The 23,641-nt window shown below is 56.7% G+C and overlaps 1 protein-coding gene across 2 annotated transcripts; it reads left to right on the top strand.

Annotated features, from left to right (window-relative positions):
• Positions 1-23,541, top strand: HSPA12B (heat shock protein family A (Hsp70) member 12B). Of its 2 annotated transcripts, none has more exons than XM_044263369.1 (13): positions 1-341; positions 9,074-9,133; positions 10,861-10,958; positions 11,956-12,080; positions 15,808-15,994; positions 16,325-16,429; positions 16,722-16,838; positions 18,621-18,795; positions 19,704-19,790; positions 20,231-20,335; positions 20,448-20,706; positions 21,226-21,329; positions 21,952-23,541. In XM_044263369.1, exons 2-13 carry the CDS (start codon positions 9,091-9,093, stop codon positions 22,587-22,589), a joined length of 2,043 nt encoding a protein of 680 aa, XP_044119304.1. In that variant the 5' UTR covers positions 1-341; positions 9,074-9,090; the 3' UTR covers positions 22,590-23,541. The 2 variants fall into 2 exon arrangements, with proteins under 2 accessions (XP_044119304.1, XP_044119303.1); XM_044263368.1 differs by lacking the exon at positions 1-341 and adding an exon at positions 2,854-2,947.
• Positions 23,542-23,641: the final 100 nt, after the last annotated feature.

The following is a 23,641-nucleotide window of genomic DNA, read 5'->3' on the forward strand; positions in this document are numbered from 1 at the left end:
CTGTCCCAGGAGCCCTCCTGTGCCCAGGAAGGGGCAGGCAGGGCCGGACAACCATCGGGGAGCCGCCTCTGAGTGCCTAGGTACCATCCTCCCCTGCCAGCCTCCTGCACCATGGGACACGGCAAAGGACATAGGTCCTGAGGCCATTGCTGGGTCCGAATGGGACAGTGCCCAGTTCTCCCAGAAACCTCAGTTTCTCTTCTGTACAATGAGGATGGAGGGCCCTGTCGCCACGTGTTTGGTGGCAGGGTAAGCTAGCCAGCTAGGCACCAGCACACTGTGGAGTTCAGTCAACAAAGTCTACTGGTGAATAAGTCTACAGGCACCTGCCCTCCCTACAGGTGTGTATTTGCGCATGGCAGGGCGGGGGGGGGGCGGTTTGAGCTGGGGCAGAGCAAGCAGCCAGGCCTGGGCAGGAGGGAGGGGAGACTGAGACGCCCTGGGCTGAAACTTCCTGCTGGTCTGCCACATTGGGCCAGGATGTGGGCACTGGGAAAGGAGAGCCCTGCTTCTGCCTTCTCAACCCCGCATTTTCCTGAGAGACCCCTAGTGATCACCAGGGCTGGGGCCTCTCCCAACTGACACAGCACCCACAGCAGGGTCCAAGGGGCCAGTTTCTTTCCGAGGGCTCAAGGGAAAGGAGAATGTTGCTGAGCAGGTCAGGGCTAGGGGCCTGGTCCAGGGCGAACAGAGCACTGGAGCTTGTGTTCAAAGGGCTGGAGAGGAGGCTGGAGGTTAGGTCTGGGAAGGAGAGCTTGAGAGGTCAACCAAGGGCCGTCCACACCTTGGATCACTTGGATCTTCTCCTGTAGGTAATAGGGAGCCCCAGAGAATATAAGTGATGAAGGGATGGGGCCAGGCTTGCACTTTGGAGAATGACCTTCACTTGCACCACAGAAATGGGCTGGAAGGGCAGGGCATCCTCGAGAGAGTGGATGAGCCAAGGTCAGAGTGGGAAAGCCTGGCCTGGAGACAAACTGCTCCTGGGAGGATACTCTCAGAGGCTGAGCCTTCCTCCAGCTTCCCCACCCCGGGGAGAAGCAGAAAGCCGGTGAGGTCAGTGGGTGGGACCACAGTGGCCCTGGGAGGGGAGAGGAGGGTGTTGCAAGGGCACAGAGAGAGGGTGGTAAAGGTAGGGGCTCTGCAGGATCCTTGTGCATGACCTCCTGGGTCCAAACCTGCTGGCAACTGAGTCGAACATTCTCGAATTTGAGGATTCACTGGGATTATTTGCTGTCCTTCTCTTCTGTTAGACTGGAAGCTGCCCAAGGGTGGGGCCTGTGAGTCCCAAGTCAGACTGAGAGGGCCTGAAATGGGGGGTGGGGTGGGGACAGAAAGCTGCCAAGTGGGAGGATGCTGAGGGTTGAGAACCCCTTACCATGAGTCTTCTTACTCCTGCTCAGAGTGAAGCCCTCAGAGATGAGCCAATAGGTAGAGCTCCAGGTCGGAAGGGAATGAAAGCACAGTGGAAGGGCAAAGGAAAAGGAGAGACAGGCTGCGTTGGAGGGGCCAGACCCTTTGCCTTGTCCCCATATACTCCCCTGCAGCCACTTCGGCCCTCCCAGGCTTTGTTTAACCTCTGGAATGACAACAAGGGCTGACAGTCCACCCGTCACACACCCGTCACACACCCAGACCAGTCCAAACACATGCACAAAGACACACATCTATCATATACACAGACACAAAGACACAGTCACACAGACGTCCCAAGAGACGCACTTAACACATGAACGTGGAGTCACTGGCATCCAGAGCCGCACTCACACTCGCAGACGCGCACACTCCCCGGAGCAGCCAGTGGAGGCTGCTGATTGGATGCTTTGCTGGCTTACTGACTAGCTACAGACCCCAACCCCGGCCTTGCTGCAGGGGTGCTCCAGGGCAGTGCCCTGGATAAGAAGGGCAACGAGCCCAGGAAATGTGGCACTTTAGCCGACGAGCTTTTAAAGATGGGCAGTGGGCTGGGCCTAGGCCCTCCAGAGCCAGGAGGTGATGGAGGGCAAGGTAAGTTAGCTGCCTTAGAGGGGCTTAGCTGAGAGGGGTCTCCATCTGGCAAACCCCTGTTTGGAGCCATGTCTGAGCATCTCCCCCCCCCCACCCACCCAGGTTAGGACAGGAAGGCTGTGAGCGCTCTAAGGAAAGGGGCTGGGTGCTCTTTGAGGAGGCTGGGTGAGTTCCCAGTGAGCCCCCTGCCAGAAATGGGGCCCCAGCCTTCGAGAACCCTTCCTCAATGCCCCAAGCTTCATCAAGGACAGAGCGAGGCCCCAGCCTGGGGCCCAAAGGGCTGACCTCACCTTGGATTCCGCCTTTTCTGTCTGACCCTTGGAGACCTGGCTAGGTCTGGGGCGGGGAGGGGCGGGGAGGAGAGTAGGATGGGCTGGGGACTGAAAGGAGTCTGGGCCAGGGGACGAGAGGGGTCTGAGCCAGGGCCCTCCCTCACCAGCGGCTAGGCTCGGGAGTTGCGAGCTGCGCTGGCCTGAGCTGAGCCCCGAGGTGGGCCCTTTGGGGAGGGGAGGAGGAGCCCCTCCGCCGCCTGCCGGCAGCAGGAGGCCGACGAGGGGTCTGGAATTCCTCTTCCCTCCCTCCACCTCCCCTCCTCACCCTTCCCTCCCACCCCCGGGGCTGCGGGCTGGGCGGAGTGGGGAGGCGCAGCGGCGGGTCGCTGGAGGGGCGCAGGGAGGGGCCGGGACGCGGGGCTGGGGTGGGCCCCTCGGAGAGGCCCGCGCAGGCAGGCCCCGCCCCGGCCTCGCACATCTGGGCAGGGAGCGCGCGGCCATCCGGCCTGGGGGAGGGGGCGGCGGCCGGGGTGGGAGGCGCGGGGCGAGCCGGAGGCGCGGGCTGGGCGCACGTCGAGGGCAGCGGCCGCCGCGGTGGGGCGCAACCACGGGCTGTGGGCCCGGGATCGAGGCGGCTGGACGGAGGTCGAGCTGTCGGGAGGGCGGAGGTGAGTTCTGAGCGGGGGAAGGGGGGCTCCCAGAGGAGAACGGCGGCTAGGTGTGTGCCGTCCTGGGGGTCCCGGGCTGTCGGCTGAGGGCCCCCCGCCCCCCCCCCCGAAGGACTTCCTAACCCTGGGCAGCCGGTCTGGGGACAGATCCTTCAAGCCGTTCTCTCCAGTGGGGCTGCGGGTTCAGAATAGCAGTTGGAGCGGCGATGGTGGGGGTCCCACCCTGGCGTCGGGACCCCACACCGGCTCTGCGGAGGTTGGGGGGCCGAGTAGACCCCTGTGCTCCGGTAGGGGTGGGGTTTGGGAGCTGGGAGGTCTGCTCCAGTAAGCCAGTTTGTGGAGGATACAATGCCTACGCCAGACGTGGAGACCTGGGGTTGGTGGTGGTGGTGGGGGGTGTCACCTGGTCGAGGAAGGGGGTTCCTAGGGCCTATGGTCCGGGAAGCTCGAGAGTGGCACAGTGGCCAGGATGCTGCAGTTCCTGACTGTGGGCAGGCCTCCGCACGGGGACCTCTGGTTTCTTTCTGTGAGGCCGGCTGGGGGGCCCAGGTGGCCCGGCGTCTGGGCTCCATGTCTGGGCAGTGGACCCAGTTTGTAAAGCAAGCTCCTGCGGGGCAGAGAGACTGGGAAGGAGTGAGCTCTAAAATATGGTCTCCCTGTGCCCAGCTAGCTCAGTCGGTAGAGCATGAGACTCTTAAAATATGGTCTCCCTGTGAGACCAAGGGCAGCCCTGGAGCCCCAGAAGGTAAGGGAGGTGAGGGGGTACTGGTGGGCAGAGGATGGGAGGGGCTTCTGTGGGCTCTGCCAGACAGAGGTTGTTTGTGAACCGATTTGTGAACTGACTGCTGCGGTGATGAGGACCCAACGGGGGTGGGGCAGGATGTATGGGGGAAAAAAGCTGAGGACAGGGAGGGGACCGTGCGAGGCCATTTATGCCTCCCCCTGCCCCAGCCCAGGAGGCAGCCCCCCTACCCCACAGCCTCCTCATGGTCCCTCTCCTTGAGGGTTCCTTTCCACAGACGGACTGGGGCAGCCCTTTGGTTGCCATTTCTCATTCGTCGGTCCTTGGCCCTGGTTGGTCTAGTCTGTGGCTTGGGAGAAATGCCTGTGGCCTCTCTGCCTGCTGACAAGGTCCTGTTCCGTTAAAGAGCTGGCAGGATATTGAGCAGAAAACAGTGGATGGGAGAGGCAGGGTCCAGTGAAGGGAAGCATGCAGGGGAGAGAGGGGTACTATAAAGATCTGGGTGGGCTCTTTGTCCTCATGGGCAGAGGACAGGTATGTGTGGAGCGCTGAAATCCAGCAACACCATGTACCCTCAGTGCTCTTTGGGGACATAAGTATCCAGCCTTAATTTCCCCTCTCCAGGAAGAGATTCTTGGAGAATATTCTCCATCAGGCCCAAAGTCCTTCACTTTTGTGAGTCTGGGAAGCATTCTGGAATGGGAGTCTCAGTTTCCAAGTTCTTGGACTGAGCCACACCCTGTCCTGGCCCCGGGTGAATGATAGGTCATACCTATTGGGTAGAAGTCAGGGCCACGCGTCAATATGAAGCTCGAGATGAGAGAGCAATATGAAGCCAGGGGCTAGGGGTCAGTCCATAGGAGGGTGAAGGGGATGTCTGTGAGCAGGGTAGGGGTCAGGCTAGGGCCAGAGTTTAGTCTGTGCTTGTTGCCAGGAAATGAAGTTACTTTCTGTGTAAATCAAACTGCCCTACCCAGTTATGCTCAAACCCCTAAGCATCACCAGTCTGAAATTAGTGGGCCCCTGGGGTGGGGGTCTACTTTGCCCCATCTCCAGCTATGGCTACTGCCCAGTCCTAGCTTTGGGGAACGAGTGTTGTCCTGATTAGCACTCATGATTAGAGTGCCTCTCCGAGTCCCACTCAGAGTGCCTCATGATTAGCACTGTCCTTAAATGTTTCTGGGTGTGTATGCATGGTGGGGAAGTGTCCCAAAGACACATAAGGCCACCGCCCCCTTCTACCTGCACCTCTCAAAGAATCATCAGGATCCTCCTCTAACACAGAGGGATTCAAGTCCTCCCTCCCTCGCTAAAGAACTCAGAATGAAGGGTCGCCTGGGTGGCTCAGTTGGTTGGACGACTGCCTTTGGCTCAGGTCATGATCCTGGAGTCCCAGGATCGAGTCCCGCATCAGGCTCCCAACTCCACAGGGAGTCTGCTTCTCTCTCTGACCTTCTCCTCGCTCATGCTCTCTCTCTCACTGTCTCTCTCTCAAATAAATAAATAAAATCTTAAAAAAAAAAAAAAAGAACTCAGAATGATTAGAATAAGTCTCAATAAGACCAAAATTTCTGGGGCACCTGGGTGGCTTCATCAGGTAAGTGTTAAGTGTCTGCCTTCGGCTCGGATCATGATTCGCAGGGTGCTGGGATCAAGCCCTGTGTCCGGTTCCCTGCTCCACGAGCCTGCTAATCCTGCTTCTCCGTCTCCCTGTCACCGCCCCCATCCCACCATGCTCTCTCTCATTATCTCTCTCTCAAATAAATAAATAAAATCTTTTTTTTTTTTAAAAGACCAAAACTTATAACAAGAGAAAATTTAGAATCTATACTATGAAGGAAAAGAACAACTGCTCTCATCTGTCCAAGTCCTGCCTTTATCAACCACCTTCCTTACCTGGACTTGTCACTTTTTTTTTTTTTTTTTAAGATTTTATTAATTGATTGACAGAGAGAGGGCATGCACAAGCAGGAGAGCAGCAGAGGGAGAGAGAGAAGCAGGGTCTCCGCTGAGCAGGGAGCCAGATGCGGGGCTCGATCCCACAACCCCAGAATCATGACCTGCACTGAAGGCAGACGCTTAACCGACGGAGCTACTCAGGTGCCCCTGAACTTGTCAGTCTTAACAAGCCCTTGTGTGACCCATTTTATAGGATAGACACTGAAGCACAGAGAGGTGACATGATGTACTCTGACCAGGTGCCGTAATAGGCCCTTGCCTACCCTGAGACCCCCAAGGAGGGGTACTCTGTGTTCACATACTCAGAGATGGGAGATCATTGGAACGGGCAGCTTCAGATAGCTGGAGGATTGTAGCACACAGTTTGGACATGGGATCCAGCTTAGAGAGATGACTCCAGAGTCTTTTTTTCCTGGTGGTTCTAGATTGATTCTCCTCCAAAAACAATAGCGTTGGTCCAGAAAAGCCATTCATTCATTCAACCACTTAGCACAGAGCCTGACACAAACAAAGAAATGCTTAGTATTTGCTGAAGAATCGAGACAAGCATACATAGGGCTTCTCCCTTGTGGCCTTGACCTAGCCATGTGTGTGCTGGTGAATGTTTTACTGTCAACTCTCTCAGAGGGAAAAAACCTGATATATAGTGTTTGCCAATTTCGGTGGTGTAAATGCTTCCATCATGGCTGGTTTTAAGTTTCCCAGGTGCTGTCAATCAGTGCAGAGTTGGGAAGACACACACAATCAGCTGCTAGGGCTGGGGAGAACCATCTCCCGCACACCACTCCCTTCGCCTGAGCTGAGCCTGTGTCTGGCTCTCAGGGCTCATACCCATGCCCACTATTAGCTCTCCCTTTTCTGAGCACCACCCTGCTACTCTGAGTGCCCACAAACAGCCTCTGTCTTTCTTGTGATTCTCATTCCTGGGCCTCCAACATGTGCCACAACAGTGTGGCAGCACGATTGTGGGTGTCTGGAAATTTCTATGGTGTTGGCCATGGGGGAATATTCTGGACATGCCTGAGTGTCCGTCTGCCCTGGGGCTGGGCTGTGTCAACTGTGTGTGAGCAAGGGCGTGCACATGCATGTTCATGCATGTGCTTCATGTCATGGCGTCCAGATCTGTGTCTGCCTGTGTTCTATTAGCAAATCTCCTGATCAGGCCACTGACTACAGAGAGGGAGTGGGCTCTGAGCAGCCTCACCTTAATCTGGGGGGACTGCCAGGTCCACGGGTGAGGATAGTGGCATGGGTGATGACTGGCCCAGGGACACGTCAAGGGGCACCTCTCAAACTCGAATGTGCCCAGAACCACGGAGGATCTTGTTAAAATGCAAGTTCTGACTCGGTAGTTCTTGGGCAGGACCTGAGGTTCTGCATTTCTGATTGCAATGCAGGGGCTGCAATGCTGCTGCCTCTAGCCCAGTCCCTAGAACTTCACAGACACAAACTCAGGTTCCTCCCATCTTAGAAAGGAAAATGAAAACCCATCCCCCCCTCCTCGAGCGTTCTGTTCCTCTAGCTACTGTCCTCCCACCAGCTCCTGATCTCAGCCAAGTTTCTTGTAAGTGCCCACTGTGTTCTCCTTAGCTCTGCTCGCTTCTTGCCTAGGCTCCCTTGACTTGTACCTCATTTCCATCGTTCTGCCAAAATGCTGGCCCTGGGCCATTAAAACAGGTGTTTCAAGACTCATCAAATAACCTCTAAAGGCATCTAATTTCGTGCGATCTCTTAGATCTGAGATCTTCCTGAAACCATAGCAGGCATCTGGACTCCTCGGGCAGCCCGCCTTCCCCCAGCCAGCCTTCTGTGCTGGTGCTCCCTTCTCTTCCCGCACGACTCCTCACCAGCCGCCCCCCCTGCCGGGAACCAAGACTCCCAAAGGCGCCTCTCCATCTCCGCTTTCTCTGAGCTTGCATCATACACCAGCCGGCCCCCTAGGCTATTCTCTCCACGGTTGCAAAACTGCACCCAGAACTCTGCCCCTGGCCCCTGCCAGCCCCACCTTCTCCAGTATTCTCCTCCTCACTGTCCACCTCCGAGCTCCAGTCGGACAACCTCACCCTTGACACCTGCTTCTTCACTAAACCCCCATATCCAATCTGGCCATCTTCTGTCAGCCCTGTTGGGTTTTTTGGGTTTTTTTAGGTTTTTATTTATTTATTTGACACAGAGAGAGAGAGATCTCAAGTAGGCAGAGAGGCAAGCAGAGATAGAGGAGGGGAAGCAGGCTCCCTGCCGAGCAAAGAGCATGATGCGGAGCTCCATCCCAGGACCCTGAGATCACAACCCGAACAAAGGCAGAGGCTTAACCCACTGAGCCACCCAGGCACCCAGCCCTGTTGATTTTAACCTCTAACTTAACCTTAACCTCTAACTTTTAATCTCTATCTTCAGAACTCCACCTCTGTCTCAAGACACACAGCCACCACCATCTTCTGTTGCCTGGAGCCCTGATGGGGCTTCTGCTTCCCTGCCAGCTGCTGTGATCTGCACCCTCCCTATAGCCTGGGAGGCTTTGTAAAATGCAGGTCACACCCCCATCTCTATTCTGCTACTTCAGACTTTTCCAGATTTGCTGTTGCCCTTCATGTAAAACCAGATCTAAAATAGGGAGCCCAAGAGCTACCTGGATGGCTCAGCTGTCTGTCTGCCTTTGGCTCAGGTCGTGATCTCAGGGTCCTGGAATGGAGCTCAGCTCTTTGGGCTCCCTGCTCTCGGCAGGGGTGTCTGCTTCTCCCTCTCCCTCTGCCCCTTCCCCCTGCTCACGCGTGCTCTCTCTCTCTCTCTTTCTCAAATAAATAAATAAAATCTTTGAAAATATAAATAAATAAATAAATGAAATAGGGTCCCCAAGGGCCTGCCTACAGGATTAGCTCAGCCCAGCCTAGCCCAGCCTTCTCTCTCCAGCCTTACCAAGCCTTTCTGCCTGGTTTGTATCCAGCTGTGACCTTGACAGCATCGTTTGTAACCTCAAATGCACTTGGGTGATTCTCTGACCCTTATCAGTCTCCCCACCAGGCTGTGGGCCTCTGGGGCAGCAGCAGTGTCTCTCTGGGTCGCAGATGTCCGCCAGCACCTGGCACAGAGTGGGCACTTGAAAACATGCAGGAACAACCTGATTCCAACAAAGCCGCTGTTGAGATGTTTTTTGAGACAAGTGGGGACTGTGGGACTGAACGTTAGATGAGCCTGAGAAATTACTGTTCATACTATTAAAGGTGAGGTCGGTGTGGTGACCCTGTTTTTAAAAATCTTTATCTGTTGGAGAGACATATTAAAGAATTTATAGGTGAAACAACACGATGCCTGGGACTCGCTTCAAAGAACTTCAGCCAAAAGCAAGCAAAGAAAATAAATAAGCATTCAGGGAGGAAACAAGGGAACAAATAAATGCCATTCTGTTTGTCTGTTCCTGCTCACAGTCCCAGGGCCTGCAAAGATGCTGGCGGTCCCAGACATGGGTCTGCAGGGGCTGTACATCGGTAAGTCTCCCCTCCCCCCGGCCCAACCCTGGCCCTGACCCACGACCCCACTCACCGTGGCACTGAGACCCACCCCCGGTCTGCCCATGGGTGCCTCTCCCAGAAGAGATTGCTGAGCGAGTGTGTGTGCACAGAAAGGTTGGTGCACACAGGGCTGTGTACGTGAGTGTGTGTCTTTGAGTGTGTGTTTGCATGGTGGGGGGGGTCTGTGTACCCGGGACCTGGTATGAGTGTGTGTGTCTGTGTCTGTGTCTGTGTCTTCCTGCGGGCAGGTCTCTGTGTGCAGGGCCTCGTGTGAGAGCGTGTGTATTGGCAGGTGGCTTTGCACGCATGGAATTCTGCGTGTATATGCCTGCAGTGGCCTGTGGCCTGGCCTGGGAGCAGGCTCTACATTCTCTGCAGGGGTGGGAGGCCAGGAGGCAGGAGGGACACTCCTCAGGAAGTCCATTAACAAAGACCTGGCGGGCTGGGCCTTCCTTCCTGCCTCCCTTCCCAGGCTCAAGCCACAGCAGCTCGGCCCCTCAAGCTGGGGCTGCTGGCAGGGCCCAAGCCTGGACCTGCCTAGAAAAAAGGAGCCCTGGGAGAACCCTCCGGCACCTCAAGACAGACTCTGGCCCTGGCCAGGCACTTCGAGTCCCCTCATGCCTCACATATGTTCCTGGGGTACCCCAACACCAGGGACAGTGGGGACCTAGTAGGGCACAAGGCAGGACAGCTGCTGAAGAAACATAAGCCCCAGGCCTGGCTCAGCCTGAAGCCTGCCAGACCAGTTCAACATGTCCACGGGTCTTCACACCAGACCCTGTCAGCCTTCCTGTCCCCACACACGAATCTCAGGGCGCCCCAGTACCCCGGGCAGGGGCCTTCTCAGGGCCCAGTGTGGTGATGAGGAGCCACCAGCCCACACCTAGGGGATGACCAGCCAGGCAGGCCCTTAAGCTGCCTGATCCTCCAAGCTAAGCTCTGGGCTGCCTTCTGGAGCTTCTCTGCTCCCTCCCAGCAAAGATCCAGCTTGGTCCTGAGCCTGCGAGAGCATTTCAGTGGGGCCTCCTTCCCCCAAATGCCAGCTCCAGGTTCCTGTGTGTCATGGGGAAGGGAGGCTCAGAATCCAACTTCCTAGTGTTGTGGACACCCCCCAGCTCAGGGCTGGGCCATGGGAAGTACTGTTCTCCTTCTCGATCCTCACCAAGCAGCCAGCTGGGCCTATGCTTGGCCCTTAGTGGAGGAGGGAGGGTGGAAGGGAGGGAGGCAGATTCCCTCGGGTCCTGATTAGAACCATTTGGCCAAACTCTACTGGGGAGCGGAGGAGCCCCACCTCGGCCTCAGTCCCATCTGCAGTTCCCCACCTTTTCTGGTTTCTCTACCCTCCACCCCAGGATTCCACCCACCCCATCTCTCCTGCCCTTCTGTCTCTGGACTCAGGTCCTCCTCACCATCCCCCATAGTGCTTCTCTGTCTCTTCCCTCCCCTGCTGTGTCTGAGGGATGCTGGGGAAGACACTAGGTGAGGTATGGGTTACCCTGCAGGGGAAGGTCACCTCAGATGGATAACAGACCGTTAGTCTGCCCCTGCCTCAGTCTTGTCCTTCCTCCCCTCCCCCACTAGTCTCCCTTCCCCTGCAGGGTGTCCCTTATCTCAGTCCAGCAAGGACTGATGGAGAACCTCCCAGGGCCTGGCCACCCGCCCCTACCCTGATTGTGCTAGAGTGACTTGCCCTCTCTTTGCAGGCTCCAGCCCCGAGCGGTCCCCCGTGCCTAGCCCGCCCGGCTCCCCAAGGACCCAGGAAAGCTGTGGCATTGCCCCACTCACACCCTCGCAGTCTCCAGTAAGCTTGGGAGCAGGGCTCCTGGTGGTGGGTGGCCTGGGTGCTATGGAGATGGGCGTGCTCCAGAGAACAAGGCCTGGTGTTTGGCAGAGGTCTGGCAGGGCCCGGGCTGGGCTGGGGGTGGCACCATGCCTTTGACCCCTGCACACTCCATTCATGTCCTCCCCAGAAGAATTAGCCTCCAGTGACCTAGGACTGTAGGGGTAAGAGTTCTACTCCGGTGAGCCCCACATAACTACTACCCAAACAGCCCCGCTCCACGATGCCATCCGTGGACCAGAGCCTGCCTAGGGCTGGGGGACTTCTGAGCCTCTAGTGACTTCAGGTCCTTAGAGCACTCGGCCTCCCAGAGTTGCCCCCGCTCCTGTCGACCACAGCCCTCCCTGAATACAAATTATATCTGGGAGAGACAAGACACATTGCTAAAAATTAGTTTGGAAACTATTAGCTTGAAGTATCCAGGATGTAACCCTCCCTCCAACTCCCTGGGTCACCCCACCCAGGATGGCCTCCGCCTAATGATCCAGCCTGGGGATTGCCTTGTTCTCAGGAGCCCAGGCCTGGCCTGGGAGAGAGAAGGAACCGCAGTGGGCCTGTGCACTGGCCTTTCTCCTCTGCCATAAAACCGACAGAGTCTGGTTGTCTCACTGTGGCCACACAGACATTTGGAGGGTCAAATATACACAGGTCCATGTGTTACTGGAGCTGCCCTGAGAAGATGTGAACTGGGGGTGGGGTCAGGCCGGCCAGGCAAAGGGCAGGCCGGAACCCAAAGAGGAAAGCAGGAGCTTAAGCCCTGAGCTGTAGAGGGCGACCGGAGAGGCCTTGGGATTCTGCGTAGTTGGCAGCTTCAGGGCTCAGCCTGGAGCCTGGGGAGGGGAGGGGAGCCTGGGCAGGTAACTGGAGGCAGCGCCAGTCGGGAACACAGCCAGAAAAGAGGAGGGGCTCGGGCACGCAGCCCTTGGCTGCTGCCTGACTCTGGGTCTTGCCCTCACAGAAGCCCGAGACCCGGGCCCCCCAGCACGCTCCCTTCTCCGTGGTGGTGGCCATCGACTTTGGCACCACCTCCAGTGGCTATGCTTTCAGCTTCGCCAGTGATCCTGAAGCCATCCACATGATGAGGTGAGGGTGGCTGGGCTGGGAGATGGGGTCAGGGGTTCTCAGTCCCGGGGCTGGGCCTGGTCTCAGAAGGACTGTCACTGAGGACCACATGGAGTCTGCCCAGAGCTCCCTCCATCCCTAGTACATACGCATATATACATATACATGTATTTTTTTAAATAAAAGTGGGAGGGGTGCCTGGGTGGCTCAGTGGGTTAAGCCTCTGCCTTCACCTCAGGTCATGATCTCAGATCCTGGGATCGATCCCCACATCGGGCTCTCTGCTCAGCAGAAGGCCTGCCTCCCCCCCTCTCTCTGCCTGCCTCTCTGCCTACTTGTGATCTCTCTCTCTCTCTCTCTGTGTCTAATAAATAAATAAAACCTTAAATAAATAAATAAAAGTGGGATATCCTACAACTTGCCTTACTTTAAACTTCCAACATTATTTTGTAGATGTTTCGTGTCAATACATAAAGCCACAATTTCATTTCATTTCTTTTTTCTTTTCTTTTCCTTTCCTTTCCCTCTTTCTTTTGCTTTCAAATCCACCTACATTATTTTTTCATTAAAAAGGAAGAAGAAAAGGCACCAAGCAAACAACACAAACAAGGCAGCCACCTTGGGCTTAAGCTCCCTTGGGCTCTGAGCATGCATCTTGGTTGACATGCCTGTTCTCTGTATCAGCTTCTGTTGAAGGCACAATTTCTTTTAATAGTTGCCTAGTATCTCACAGTACGGGTGTGTCATAATTCGCCCATTTTTCTGTTGATGGTTTTAAGAGGCTTCTTCCCCCTAATCGTTCACTATTACAAAAAGTGCTGTGATGACTAGCCTTCCTCAAACACCTGTGCTGGGATGTGTGTGCGGGAGACAGGCAGATTGCTAGGGTGAGCCCCTCAGTGGAGGTCAAGGACATGAAGGATCAGAGGGGTTACTGAGGTAATAGGTCACACAGTTGTTGAGAAGGAGATGTGCAAAGAACCCATTCTGATGTAGCCGAGCTTTATTTGAGCAATACATTTTTTAAAGATTTTTATTTATTTATTTATCTATTTGACAGAGAGAGATTACAAGTAGGCAGAGAGGCAGGCAGAGAGAGAGAGGAGGAAGCAGGCTCCCTGCTGAGCAGAGAGCCTGATGCGGGACTCGATCCCAGGACCCTGAGATCATGACCTGAGCCGAAGGCAGCGGCTTAACCCACTGAGCCACCCAGGCGCCCTGAGCAATACATTTTTTAAAAGATTTTATTTATTTGAGAGAGAGAGAGAGAGACATAGTTAGAGAGGGAACACAAGCAGGGAGAGTGCGAGAGGGAGAAGCAGGCTTCCCTCCAGCAGGGAGTCCGATGTGGGGCTCTATCCCAGGACCTTGGGATCGTGACCTGAGCCAAAGGCAGATGCTTAATGACTGAGCCACCCAGGTGCCCCCAAACGCTCCATTTTTTGACACTCCCCTCCAGGCCTCAAGACCCTGATCCTTTGAATGTGTCTTAATGTAACTGCAGCCAATAGGTGGAAGAGCTTTCTAGAAGACCTCAAAGCTCTAACCCACACTGGGACAGGGGAGCTGAGGGGCTTCCCCTGGACCTGGGAGGGTAGATGGCAGGGTGGATGGAGAGACAAATGTAAGGGTCGCTTCCTCACAGATACAACCGACCTGTGTTGTATGCACAGGAACCGTCCTCCCCCTTTCTCTGCTCCATCCACCTCCACAGCCCTCTAGGAGCTGCAGGGCATCCCGTAAGTGACTGAGGCCATGCTGGATTCCATGCTGGGGCTGAGGACCAAGGAAGGACACTGTCCCTCTGTCTTGTGGAGGGGACAGTCACTGGAAGTAACTGGAGGACATCTTGGCTTGCCTCTCCACCCCTACCAGCCACCGAGACCTGTAATTTCTATCTTCCTAATATCTCTGGAACACCCAGTCACTTCTTTCCATGGCCACCAACCCTAAGTTCAGCCTCACCCTCTCTCACCTGGATGGGAGCAATAAATATCCTTCTCTCTGGTATTCCTTTTCCATTTTTCCTCCCCTCCAGGCTGTTGCCACCTGGGGACTGTGACCTTCCTTTCTCTTTCTTCTTTCTCTCTCTCTCTCTTTGACTGGCTAAGTGGCTTTATTAGCGAAAGCCAGGATTAAGGACTTTAGAGTTGGCACTGGGGCCCTTCTTCTGGTCAAAGGTGGGCAAAGCATTAATAAAGCAGCAGTTCTACACCCACTGCTTGGCCTGTCCTGTCTTCTTTTTCTCCTGTTTGGCCACTTTGGGTCTTCCCTCATACTCTCCCAGCACAGCCCAGGGAACCACAGAATTTCCCTCCAAGCATATGGATCGTTCCTTCCATCCATCACTTCTTCTTTTTTTTTTTTTTTTAAGATTTTATTTATTTATTTGACAGAGAGAAATCACAAGTAGATAGAGAGGCAGGCAGAGAGAGAGAGAGAGAGAGGGAAGCAGGCTCCCTGCTGAGCAGAGAGCCCGATGCGGGACTCGATCCCAGGACCCCGAGATCATGACCTGAGCCGAAGGCAGCGGCTTAACCCACTAAGCCACCCAGGCGCCCCCCATCCATCACTTCTACTCCAGAGTGGTCAGAGCCTCCACCTGACACTGGCCCTGGAAGCTTCATCTTCTGAGTTGTGCCTGCCAGGAACAGGATTTGATCTCCTTGGAGGTGCTCTCGAACAAGTCTGCATGAGCCTTGATCTGGGCTATCATGCCCTGGCCAGTCTCTGCAAGGGTGTGTAGGCCCTGGGCATGATCAAAAAGCTGTGTACCAGCAGCTGAACAGTGGTCACCACTGCTGCCACCACAAAGATCAACCAGGGACCTTTCTAATGGCAGATGAATCTAAGAATCTTCATTCTTCTACTTAAGACCCATCAAGACAGAATTCAGACATGGCATTTGACTCTTTTCCTTAGCTGACTTTAACATTCCTGGATTTTCTTTGGCTGCATAGAACCTATAACTGATTCTCCCAGATCATTCACACCTCTAAACTTTTGCACATACTGTTGCTTCTGCCTGGATTCCTTCCCCTAAAGGAATTCCTTCCCCTAAAGCCTGCAGGGATAAGCTTGGCCTAGAGGTGTCAGGGCCTCTGAGAAGACAGAGGAAGGGGAGAAAGAAGTTGCCAGGCCAATGAACTAGACAGGGAGTTCTGGGTGGAGATCCAGATGGCACCTGCAGATGGGGAGGTTTGGAATCTGTTTCAGGTTTTAGGGTACTACTGGAGGTACAGTCAGCTGGGGTGTAGCTGCCGAGGTGGGTCAGATAGGAATGATTAATGCCTTGAAGGAGCTTGGCCGTGGAAGACAGCCTGGAGGAGGGCGAATAGTCTGGCTGGGAGAAAGCCTCTGCTGGGGTCCTCTAGGGGTCCATGAGGAGGCCAGACCTAGGCAGGTAGATGATGGCTTGCTTCTGCTTAAGAGTACGGGGAGGCGAAGTCCAATGGTGTACCTCATGGGAGGAAGCAGGAGCTGAGGATGTTGTTAGGTGCTGTGGCCCCAGGGATAGGGCGGATCCCATGAACACCATTTATGGAGATTTAACTGGATGCCCAGCACCATCTTCACAAGAACCCTAAGAGGTAGGTACTATTATTATTTCCATATTACGTGTAAGAAGACTGAATCTTAGGAAGGCTAGGTGGCCTGCCCAAGGTCGCATAGCTGATCCCCAAGCCAGTACCCAACCCCACGAAGGGAGGGTTTCTCTGACCACACTGACAGCCCTGTGCCTCCACAGAAAATGGGAGGGCGGGGACCCAGGAGTGGCCCACCAGAAGACCCCCACCTGCCTGCTTTTGACCCCGGAGGGCGCCTTTCACAGTTTTGGCTACACCGCCCGCGATTACTACCACGATCTGGACCCTGAGGAGGCACGAGACTGGCTCTACTTCGAGAAGTTCAAGATGAAGATTCACAGCGCTACTGTAAGGCACAACCTGGCTCGGGGCGGCCCCAGCCGGGGAGGCGGGGCCAAGTGTGGAAAGGGAGGGGCTTACGGAAGGGGAGCAAGGTAAAAGAAGAGGCGAGGATGAGGGGGCGGAGCTTGGGGGCCAGTGGGGGCGGGGCTGGGGTGGGGCTAGGCTTAGAGGAGAGGCGGTGCTGACGAGAGGGGCTGGAGACAGAACTAATGTGTGATTAGCGGGGACGCTCTAGAGGCGAAGCAGCAGGAAATGGGGTGATTTTCAGAGAGAGAGGTCGTCAGGAAGTGGGGGCAGAGCTATGGCCTTCTGCCGAATTGCCTGTGTCCCTGTCAGGATCTCACCCTGAAGACCCAGCTAGAGGCTGTGAATGGAAAGAAAATGCCTGCCCTGGAGGTGTTCGCCCACGCCCTGCGCTTCTTCAAGGAGCATGCCCTTCAGGTGTGCTGCGACCCCATCCCTCCCCACCGGGGCACGGACCCCCAGGTCCATTCTCTCCTCTCAGCCTATCCATCAGGGCTCAGAAGCCATCTTCTCCAGCCCCTGCCTTTCCCTCTGATGGAGACTGCATGGATGTACAGGTGTTGGGGAGGGGGGCGTTAGGAATTCTTCCAGTTCAGCTGGGAAGTCCTTCCTGAGGCATGATTAGCTCCTCCAGATCCCATACAAAGAAGGCTGAAGAAACCCCCTTAACCCAAGCCAGCGCACCCTTCACTGCCCCCTCCTACTCCAGGAGCTGAGGGAGCAGTGCCCGTCGCTGCCAGAGAAGGACACTGTGCGTTGGGTGTTGACAGTCCCCGCCATCTGGAAACAGCCCGCCAAGCAGTTCATGCGTGAGGCTGCCTACCTGGTGAGCATGGGCAGGCAGAGCAGTTGGCAGTCACTCGGGAGGGGTCCAGGGAGGCCCCCAAGACCGTCCTTTACACACAACCCTGGACCAGTCATTGCATAAAGACCTCTGGCCTTCCCCTGCTGGGCATTTTGGAGGGTTGTTGCTACCAGAGAGGGTGTGAGCCTCCAAGAACAGAGAGCAGAGGGACGAGAGGCACAGCCCAGGCCAGCTTAACCTGTGTCTTAAGTCAGGTTTCCTAGAAGCAGAGCCCAAGATAGGGGTTCTTGTGCATGGGGTGTATTGGAAAAGAGCTCTCAGGAGCAAGAGTGAGGGAAATGGACAGGAGAAAGAGTTGAGCAGGAATGTGGTCTCAACCGGAGTCTAGCCTCAGCCTGATCCCATGGAGAGCACTGGAGGAAGAACTGTACCCAGCAGCTGACCACGGTGAGGCAAGGTGGCTGGCTTTTCATGCATCCCTATCAGCCTGTCATTGGTTCCTTGGGGTGTGGGAGAAAGTTCTCCAAGGGACGTGGTTTCCATTCAGCTGAGGGCAGTTCTCCAGAGAAGGGGGCAGCTGGGACACAGGAGCCGCCAGCTATGGAGGGAGGTGATTTGGACCAATGCTCTCTGGGTTTCCTACCATAAGATGCCCAAAGGTCTGGAGAATGGGAGGTGGTGCACAATTCAAGTCCCCCCAACTCCAGTGAGATGGGGTGGGGAAGAAGGGGAGCACAGCCTCCCAGAGCAAGACTTACTGCTTGGTCCTCCCCCTGGGCCCTCAGGAAGATGCCCTAGGACCTCTAAAAGGCCTGTTGGTACACCCCCTGGAAAATACCAGAACTCTCAACCTCACACACCCGTTGGCCAGGCATGCCCAGGCACCAGGTCTGTCACCGGAAGGAGCTAACCCTGAGGCAGTGGGCATCCCCCTGCAGAGACCAGGATGAAAGCAAAGCTGTGCCCAGCCAGAATAAACACCCCCCACCCTCGTGCCCTCTGCCAGTTTATCCACCCTGCTTCCTCCCACACTGTTCCCTGGCTGCCAGTTCAGGAAGGGCTGACCCTGGGCAGGAAGTCTCTACACCCACCCATCCCCAACCCCCACCTCGTCAGAATCCAGGGAATCCCACAAAACCCTAAAGTACTTCCCACAGGGATCCCCTGTCCTGATACAGGAAATAACAGATCCCAAGTGTTTTTCTCCCCTCAGCGGGCCCGTCCTGGTGCCTGCAATTTCACTGTTTGATTGTCTCCTGGTGCCTAGATCAGAGTTCTCCTGGGAGTGGGGAGTCCTGTGGCTACTGTCTGGCACCAGCCTGGTGAAGGAAAATGGTTCAGTGAGCCAAAGGGGAACCCCCCCCACACACACACACCATCTGGTCGTTATAACCCCATACCCATACCCACTGTGCTGGGGTCTGAGCTAACACCCTCAGCCAGTGCTCAGCTGGCTAAGCCTGCACCTGTGAAGGGACCTTGATGCAGCCTGAGCCACCTTGGGCAGCTTGGAGAGGCAGATTCCAGGTGCTGTAGGTTTTCACTGTCTAGGGTCTCTTCCTGCTGGGCAACGCCATGGTATTCTTGGCTGTGGCTGTGCCCCTCCCCAGGCTGGTCACAGGGTAGCTGTGAGGCAGCTCCAAGTTTGAGTGGCATGGAGGGGCCTGAGAGGCCTACCATGGGTGGGATGTGATGGGGAGGAACTGGGAGATCCACAGGCTCTGGCTGCTGCCCAGAGGTGCCATCTTAGGTGTGACACCTGGCCCACGGTATTCCCTGGCCCTGCCCCCCCCCAATCCCCAGGCTGGCCTGGTGTCCAGGGAGGATGCAGAACAACTACTCATCGCCCTAGAGCCAGAGGCTGCCTCTGTCTACTGCCGCAAGCTGCGTCTACACCAGCTCTTGGACCTAAGCAGCCGGGCTCCGGGCAGTGGACGCCTGGGTGAACGCCGCTCCATCGATTCCAGCTTCCGGCAGGGTGAGCTGCCCCCAGGGGCACTGACCAATGGTATGACATTTGCCCTGGGAGGGTCAGAGGGACACTGAGGACAGAGGCTCAGCCATGTCTGACATGAAGAAGAGACAACCTTTCCCCCCACCCTCCTGCCCCAACCCTCTCCAGCCCAGTCTGAGAGGACAGGAACATCTCTGGTGGAATTCAGTCTGAGGGAGGAGGCACAGCCTTGACCTGGGGGAGTCCAATCTGAGAACAGAGATTTCACCTTGCCCTAGGAGATCATTGTCTGAGGAGAGTAGGACTCAGCCCCAGTCCTGAATCTGAAGGTAGGGGAACCACCTGTCCTGAGTGGTGCTCAGGTACTAACAAAGGAGAAAGCCAGTCCCCACTCTGATCCAAGGTGGTCTTCAAGAGTTTCAACAGCCCCTGAACCAGTCACCTTTCCCATCCTAGTACATCAACTGTCACCCCCCTTCCCCGCACAATAGCCCTGAGCTCCTGCTACTATGCTCAAGCTCCAGTGCCTGCACTGGGCACTGAAACAGCTATGATCAATCTTAGTCACTCTCCCAGATGCCATCCCATGACCCCCCTGCACCCCTCAGGACCTCCTCCCCTGGCCACACAAGGTCCTCCAAACTGTCCTAACCTCAATCTTGCACTGCTGTGAGCCAGCCTGCATTAAGGGAATGTCCTGCAGCCAGAAATACTTCCCCTCAGGTATTGGTCACAGCACCTGAGTTTACCCCATAGGGTTTTTCTGGACCCTTCAAGGTTCAGCATTGCCTTCCCCTAGTTAGGAGTAGAGCAGGAGTTTCAGAACTGGCTGGTCCAGATGCTCATGGAGGGTGCTGGTGAGAGGACGGGGGCCAAGCATGGTAGCTGAGGCACCTCCTTCTAACCCGGCCCTGCTGTACCTTGACCCCCAGCCCGTGAGCAGCTGCGCCGTTCCCGCCACAGCCGCACCTTCCTGGTGGAGTCTGGCGTTGGAGAGCTGTGGGCAGAGATGCAAGCAGGTGGGCAAGGAGGGACCAAGGGACGTTTCTTGGTTCCTGCGGGGAACATATACTGATAGGGGGCAAGGGAACATTCGCGAAGTGGGTGTCAGACCCTAAAAATCCCACCCCTCCTCCTCCATCAGCTGCATCTAACCTGGCCGTCTCCTGTCACCTGCAGCCCCACCCCACTCAGCCACCCCCCTAACTCCCACTTCTTGGCATTTTCCGCGGATAGTTGCAGAGTCCTGGAAACACTTTTCCCCAAAACCTGGTGCCCCTACATGGTGGCCTAAGGTTCAAGCACCTGAAGCCCCTTACAGCCACCCCCCCATCCTCCCTGCAGGCAAGGCTCCGGGCTGGGGCAGGGCTGGGGGCTGGGTGCTGGGTGAATCTGGAAGAGAGGCAGAGTTGAGGGTGCAAAGCAGGCCGGGAGTGTGTCCTCACGCTCCGCGCTGCAGGAGACCGCTACGTGGTGGCAGACTGCGGAGGAGGCACGGTGGACCTGACCGTGCACCAGCTGGAGCAGCCACATGGCACCCTCAAGGAGCTCTACAAGGCATCTGGTGAGTAGCCAGCCAGCATCACCCTTCATACCCAGTGTGCCCAGGCCCCCCTGTGCCCCCTGGGCGGTGGAGTCTGCGCTGATGCCCCCCTCTTTACCCCTGCCGACGCCAGGCGGTCCCTATGGCGCGGTGGGCGTGGATCTGGCCTTTGAGCAGCTGCTGGGCCGCATCTTCGGCGAGGACTTCATCACCACCTTCAAAAGGCAACGGCCAGCAGCCTGGGTGGATCTAACCATTGCCTTCGAGGCCCGCAAACGCACTGCAGGCCCGCACCGCGCAGGGGCGCTCAACATCTCGCTGCCTTTCTCCTTCATCGACTTCTACCGCAAACAGCGAGGCCACAACGTGGAGACAGCCCTGCGCCGGAGCAGGTGGGTTTGGGGACCACGGACTCAAGCAGGGTTTGCCGGTGGGGTAGGCCCTCACAAGGGAGGACGTGGGCCCGAGAGGACAGTGGGAGTCTGCCCCCACTGCCCCGCGCGCATTTCTTGCCAGTGGACAGCAGGAGAGGGGTATGAACATCCCAGCTAGAATCCATGGCGGGAACTGGGACAGGAATCTTGAGCCCCGGCAGAAGGGCTGACATCTTTCTCCTCCCCGCACCACAGGGGACACAGGCGCGCACACACACACACACACAGACACACACACACACACACACACACACACACGGTGCCAGCCAGTGTGCCTTAGTTCTTCTGCCTAGAGACAAAGGGAGGCTCCTCTCCTGGGACTTCATGCCTGGAACTGGACCAGGCAGGCGGCTAAAGCCCCTAGGGGAGTGGGGCTGGGAGGACACAGGCAATGCAGTCAGCACCCAGGCACATTGGCCTGGAGCAGGGGTAGAACCCCAGACTCCCACCGATAACCTGTGCCCCCTTTACCAACAGCGTGAACTTCGTGAAATGGTCCTCACAGGGGATGCTCAGGATGTCTTGTGAGGCCATGAACGAACTCTTTCAGCCCACAGTCAGTGGGATCATCCAGCATATAGGTGAGTGCCTGCCTGAGTCCTCCACTAACCCTGACATTCACGCTCAGATGCAGGAATAATTCCACCTCGTGATAATGCCTGGAAGCCTCCACACACCCGTACACTGAAATGAGACCCAGAATCATCTGAAACACCTGGAGGACACAGTGTAGTGGATATTAAGAACTAGGTGGGATGATGTGTGTAGTCGCTTCTCTGACCGAGGTCAGGTGCCTCGGTTTCCTTGTTTATAAAATGGGGTAATAGTACCGGGTTCCCAAAAGTGTCATCCCAGGGATTTAAATGACCTCAAGCATCTAGAGACGTGCACAGTCGGCAGGAGCACTTAGTACACGCAAATGCACATCCTTGTCGCCCTCCACGAAGTGATGGGAGAGGAAAGGAGGCAGACTGCCACGGAAGCAGAGCCCGTGACGACTGCCCGAAGCACTCAATGAAAACGCTCCATGTTTCCCAGAACGCGGCTACCGTTTGAGGGTGTAGGAGCTAGTGTCTAGTTGTCATCCGGGTACGGGATGGCGGAGGGGAGGTGCCTGTGGCCACCGCGGCGGCCTCAGAGGCCGGGGCTCGCTCTCACCCTGCGTTCCCTCCTCTCTGCACCCCACCCTGCCCCCTCCCGCAGAGGCGCTGCTGGCGCGGCCAGAGGTGCAGGGCGTGAAGCTGCTGTTCCTGGTGGGCGGCTTCGCGGAGTCGGCTGTGCTGCAGCACGCGGTGCAGACGGCGCTGGGCGCCCGCGGGCTGCGCGTGGTGGTCCCGCACGACGTGGGCCTCACCATCCTCAAAGGCGCGGTGCTGTTCGGGCAGGCGCCGGGCGTGGTGCGCGTGCGCCGCTCGCCGCTCACCTACGGCGTGGGCGTGCTCAACCGGTTTGTGGCCGGGCGCCACCCGCCCGAAAAACTGCTGGTCCGCGACGGCCGCCGCTGGTGCACCGACGTCTTCGAGCGCTTCGTGGCCGCTGAGCAGTCGGTAGCCCTGGGCGAGGAGGTGCGGCGCAGCTACTGTCCCGCGCGGCCGGGCCAGCGGCGCGTGCTCATCAACCTGTACTGCTGCGCCGCCGAGGACGCGCGCTTCATCACCGACCCAGGCGTGCGCAAGTGCGGCGCGCTCAGCCTCGAGCTGGAGCCCGCCGACGGCGCGTCCTGCGGCCGCCGCGAGATCCGCGCCGCCATGCAGTTTGGCGACACCGAGATCAAGGTCACCGCCGTCGACGTCAGCACCAACCGCTCCGTGCGTGCCGCCATCGACTTTCTTTCCAACTGAGGGCGTGGTGCCAGCCCGACCCTGTGCCAGGCCCCGCCCTCTTGCGCCTCAGGGTCTGGGGTGTCGGTTTGCGGCGGACAGAGCTGCTGGTTCTGAAGTCAGCGCCTCCCCCCCGCCCCGCCCTCCTGTCCGGGGACCTGGGGTCGCAGGATGGGTGGGGACAGACTCTCGCTTTGGATTTGGGCCCGGGGCGGCTGACTGGAAGGCTTTAGAGCCCTGCCAAGCAAGGGCTGAGATCAAGGAGTAAGAAGAGGTTTGTAAGATGGTGCGCCCATAAGGGGTGACCCCGAAGGCAGAATGCACCAGAAGACCAAGTCCTGGCCTGAACTGGGGATGGGGGGGCGGTGAGGGTAGAGGGTTGGGAGGTGGAGGCGGCTGGGAGAGGCAGAGCAGGGCCGCTGCGGGACGGGGAGCAGGAGGATGGAGGATATGCAGGGCTTGGGCCTGAAGGGCCCAGTGCATGGACTGATAAGTTCAGCCAGCACAGGGCGCTGGGCGGAGAACCCCTATGGGGCAGAAAAATGGCTGGAGACTGGCACAAGTAACACAGGGATAGAGGACCTTCCTGGGTGTGGTACTGACCATCCAAATGTGACTGTTAATTTTTAAACTTTCTCAATTAACAGGCTAAAGAGGAGGATGCAGGATGAAGGCACTGATGAGAGGATGTGGGGGATGCTGGCTGGGGGGAACCTTCCTTCAGGACAGAATAATTCATCTAAGAAGGCCCCAAGGGCAGCCCATGAATGACCCAGTTGCACCCTGTCCCAGCCATCAAAGGGCAGTAGGGGTTGGGGGGCTGTAGGGAGACAGAAGGAGAAATAAGGGCTGATCCTGGCTCTGCCATCAACTCAATGTGCCATTGGGACATTCCCTGCCCACCCATAACATGCATCTGCTCCACCTGCCTCAGAACCCTAGGTGACAATAAAGTGTTTATGCTTAAGGTGAAGGTATAGCCTGTTGGTATCTCACAAGAGGGGACCTCAACAGAGTAGTGGAGAGGGGCTGGGTTCAAAAAGGGGAGAGTGCTTTCTGCTCTGCGCCGCTCT

Source organism: Neovison vison, chromosome 8, assembly GCF_020171115.1.
Source record: "Neovison vison isolate M4711 chromosome 8, ASM_NN_V1, whole genome shotgun sequence".
NCBI classification, from domain to species: Eukaryota; Metazoa; Chordata; class Mammalia; order Carnivora; family Mustelidae; genus Neogale; species Neogale vison.

Bases quoted from the DNA above. Each gene is read 5' to 3' on its own strand.
- HSPA12B (XM_044263369.1), top strand. From the start codon at position 9,091: ATGCTGGCGGTCCCAGACATGGGTCTGCAGGGGCTGTACATCG. The intron at 12,081-15,807 runs GTGAGGGTGGCT...GTGCCTCCACAG, and splicing joins GAAGCCATCCACATGATGAG to AAAATGGGAGGGCGGGGACC. The intron at 15,995-16,324 runs GTAAGGCACAAC...TGTCCCTGTCAG, and splicing joins TGAAGATTCACAGCGCTACT to GATCTCACCCTGAAGACCCA.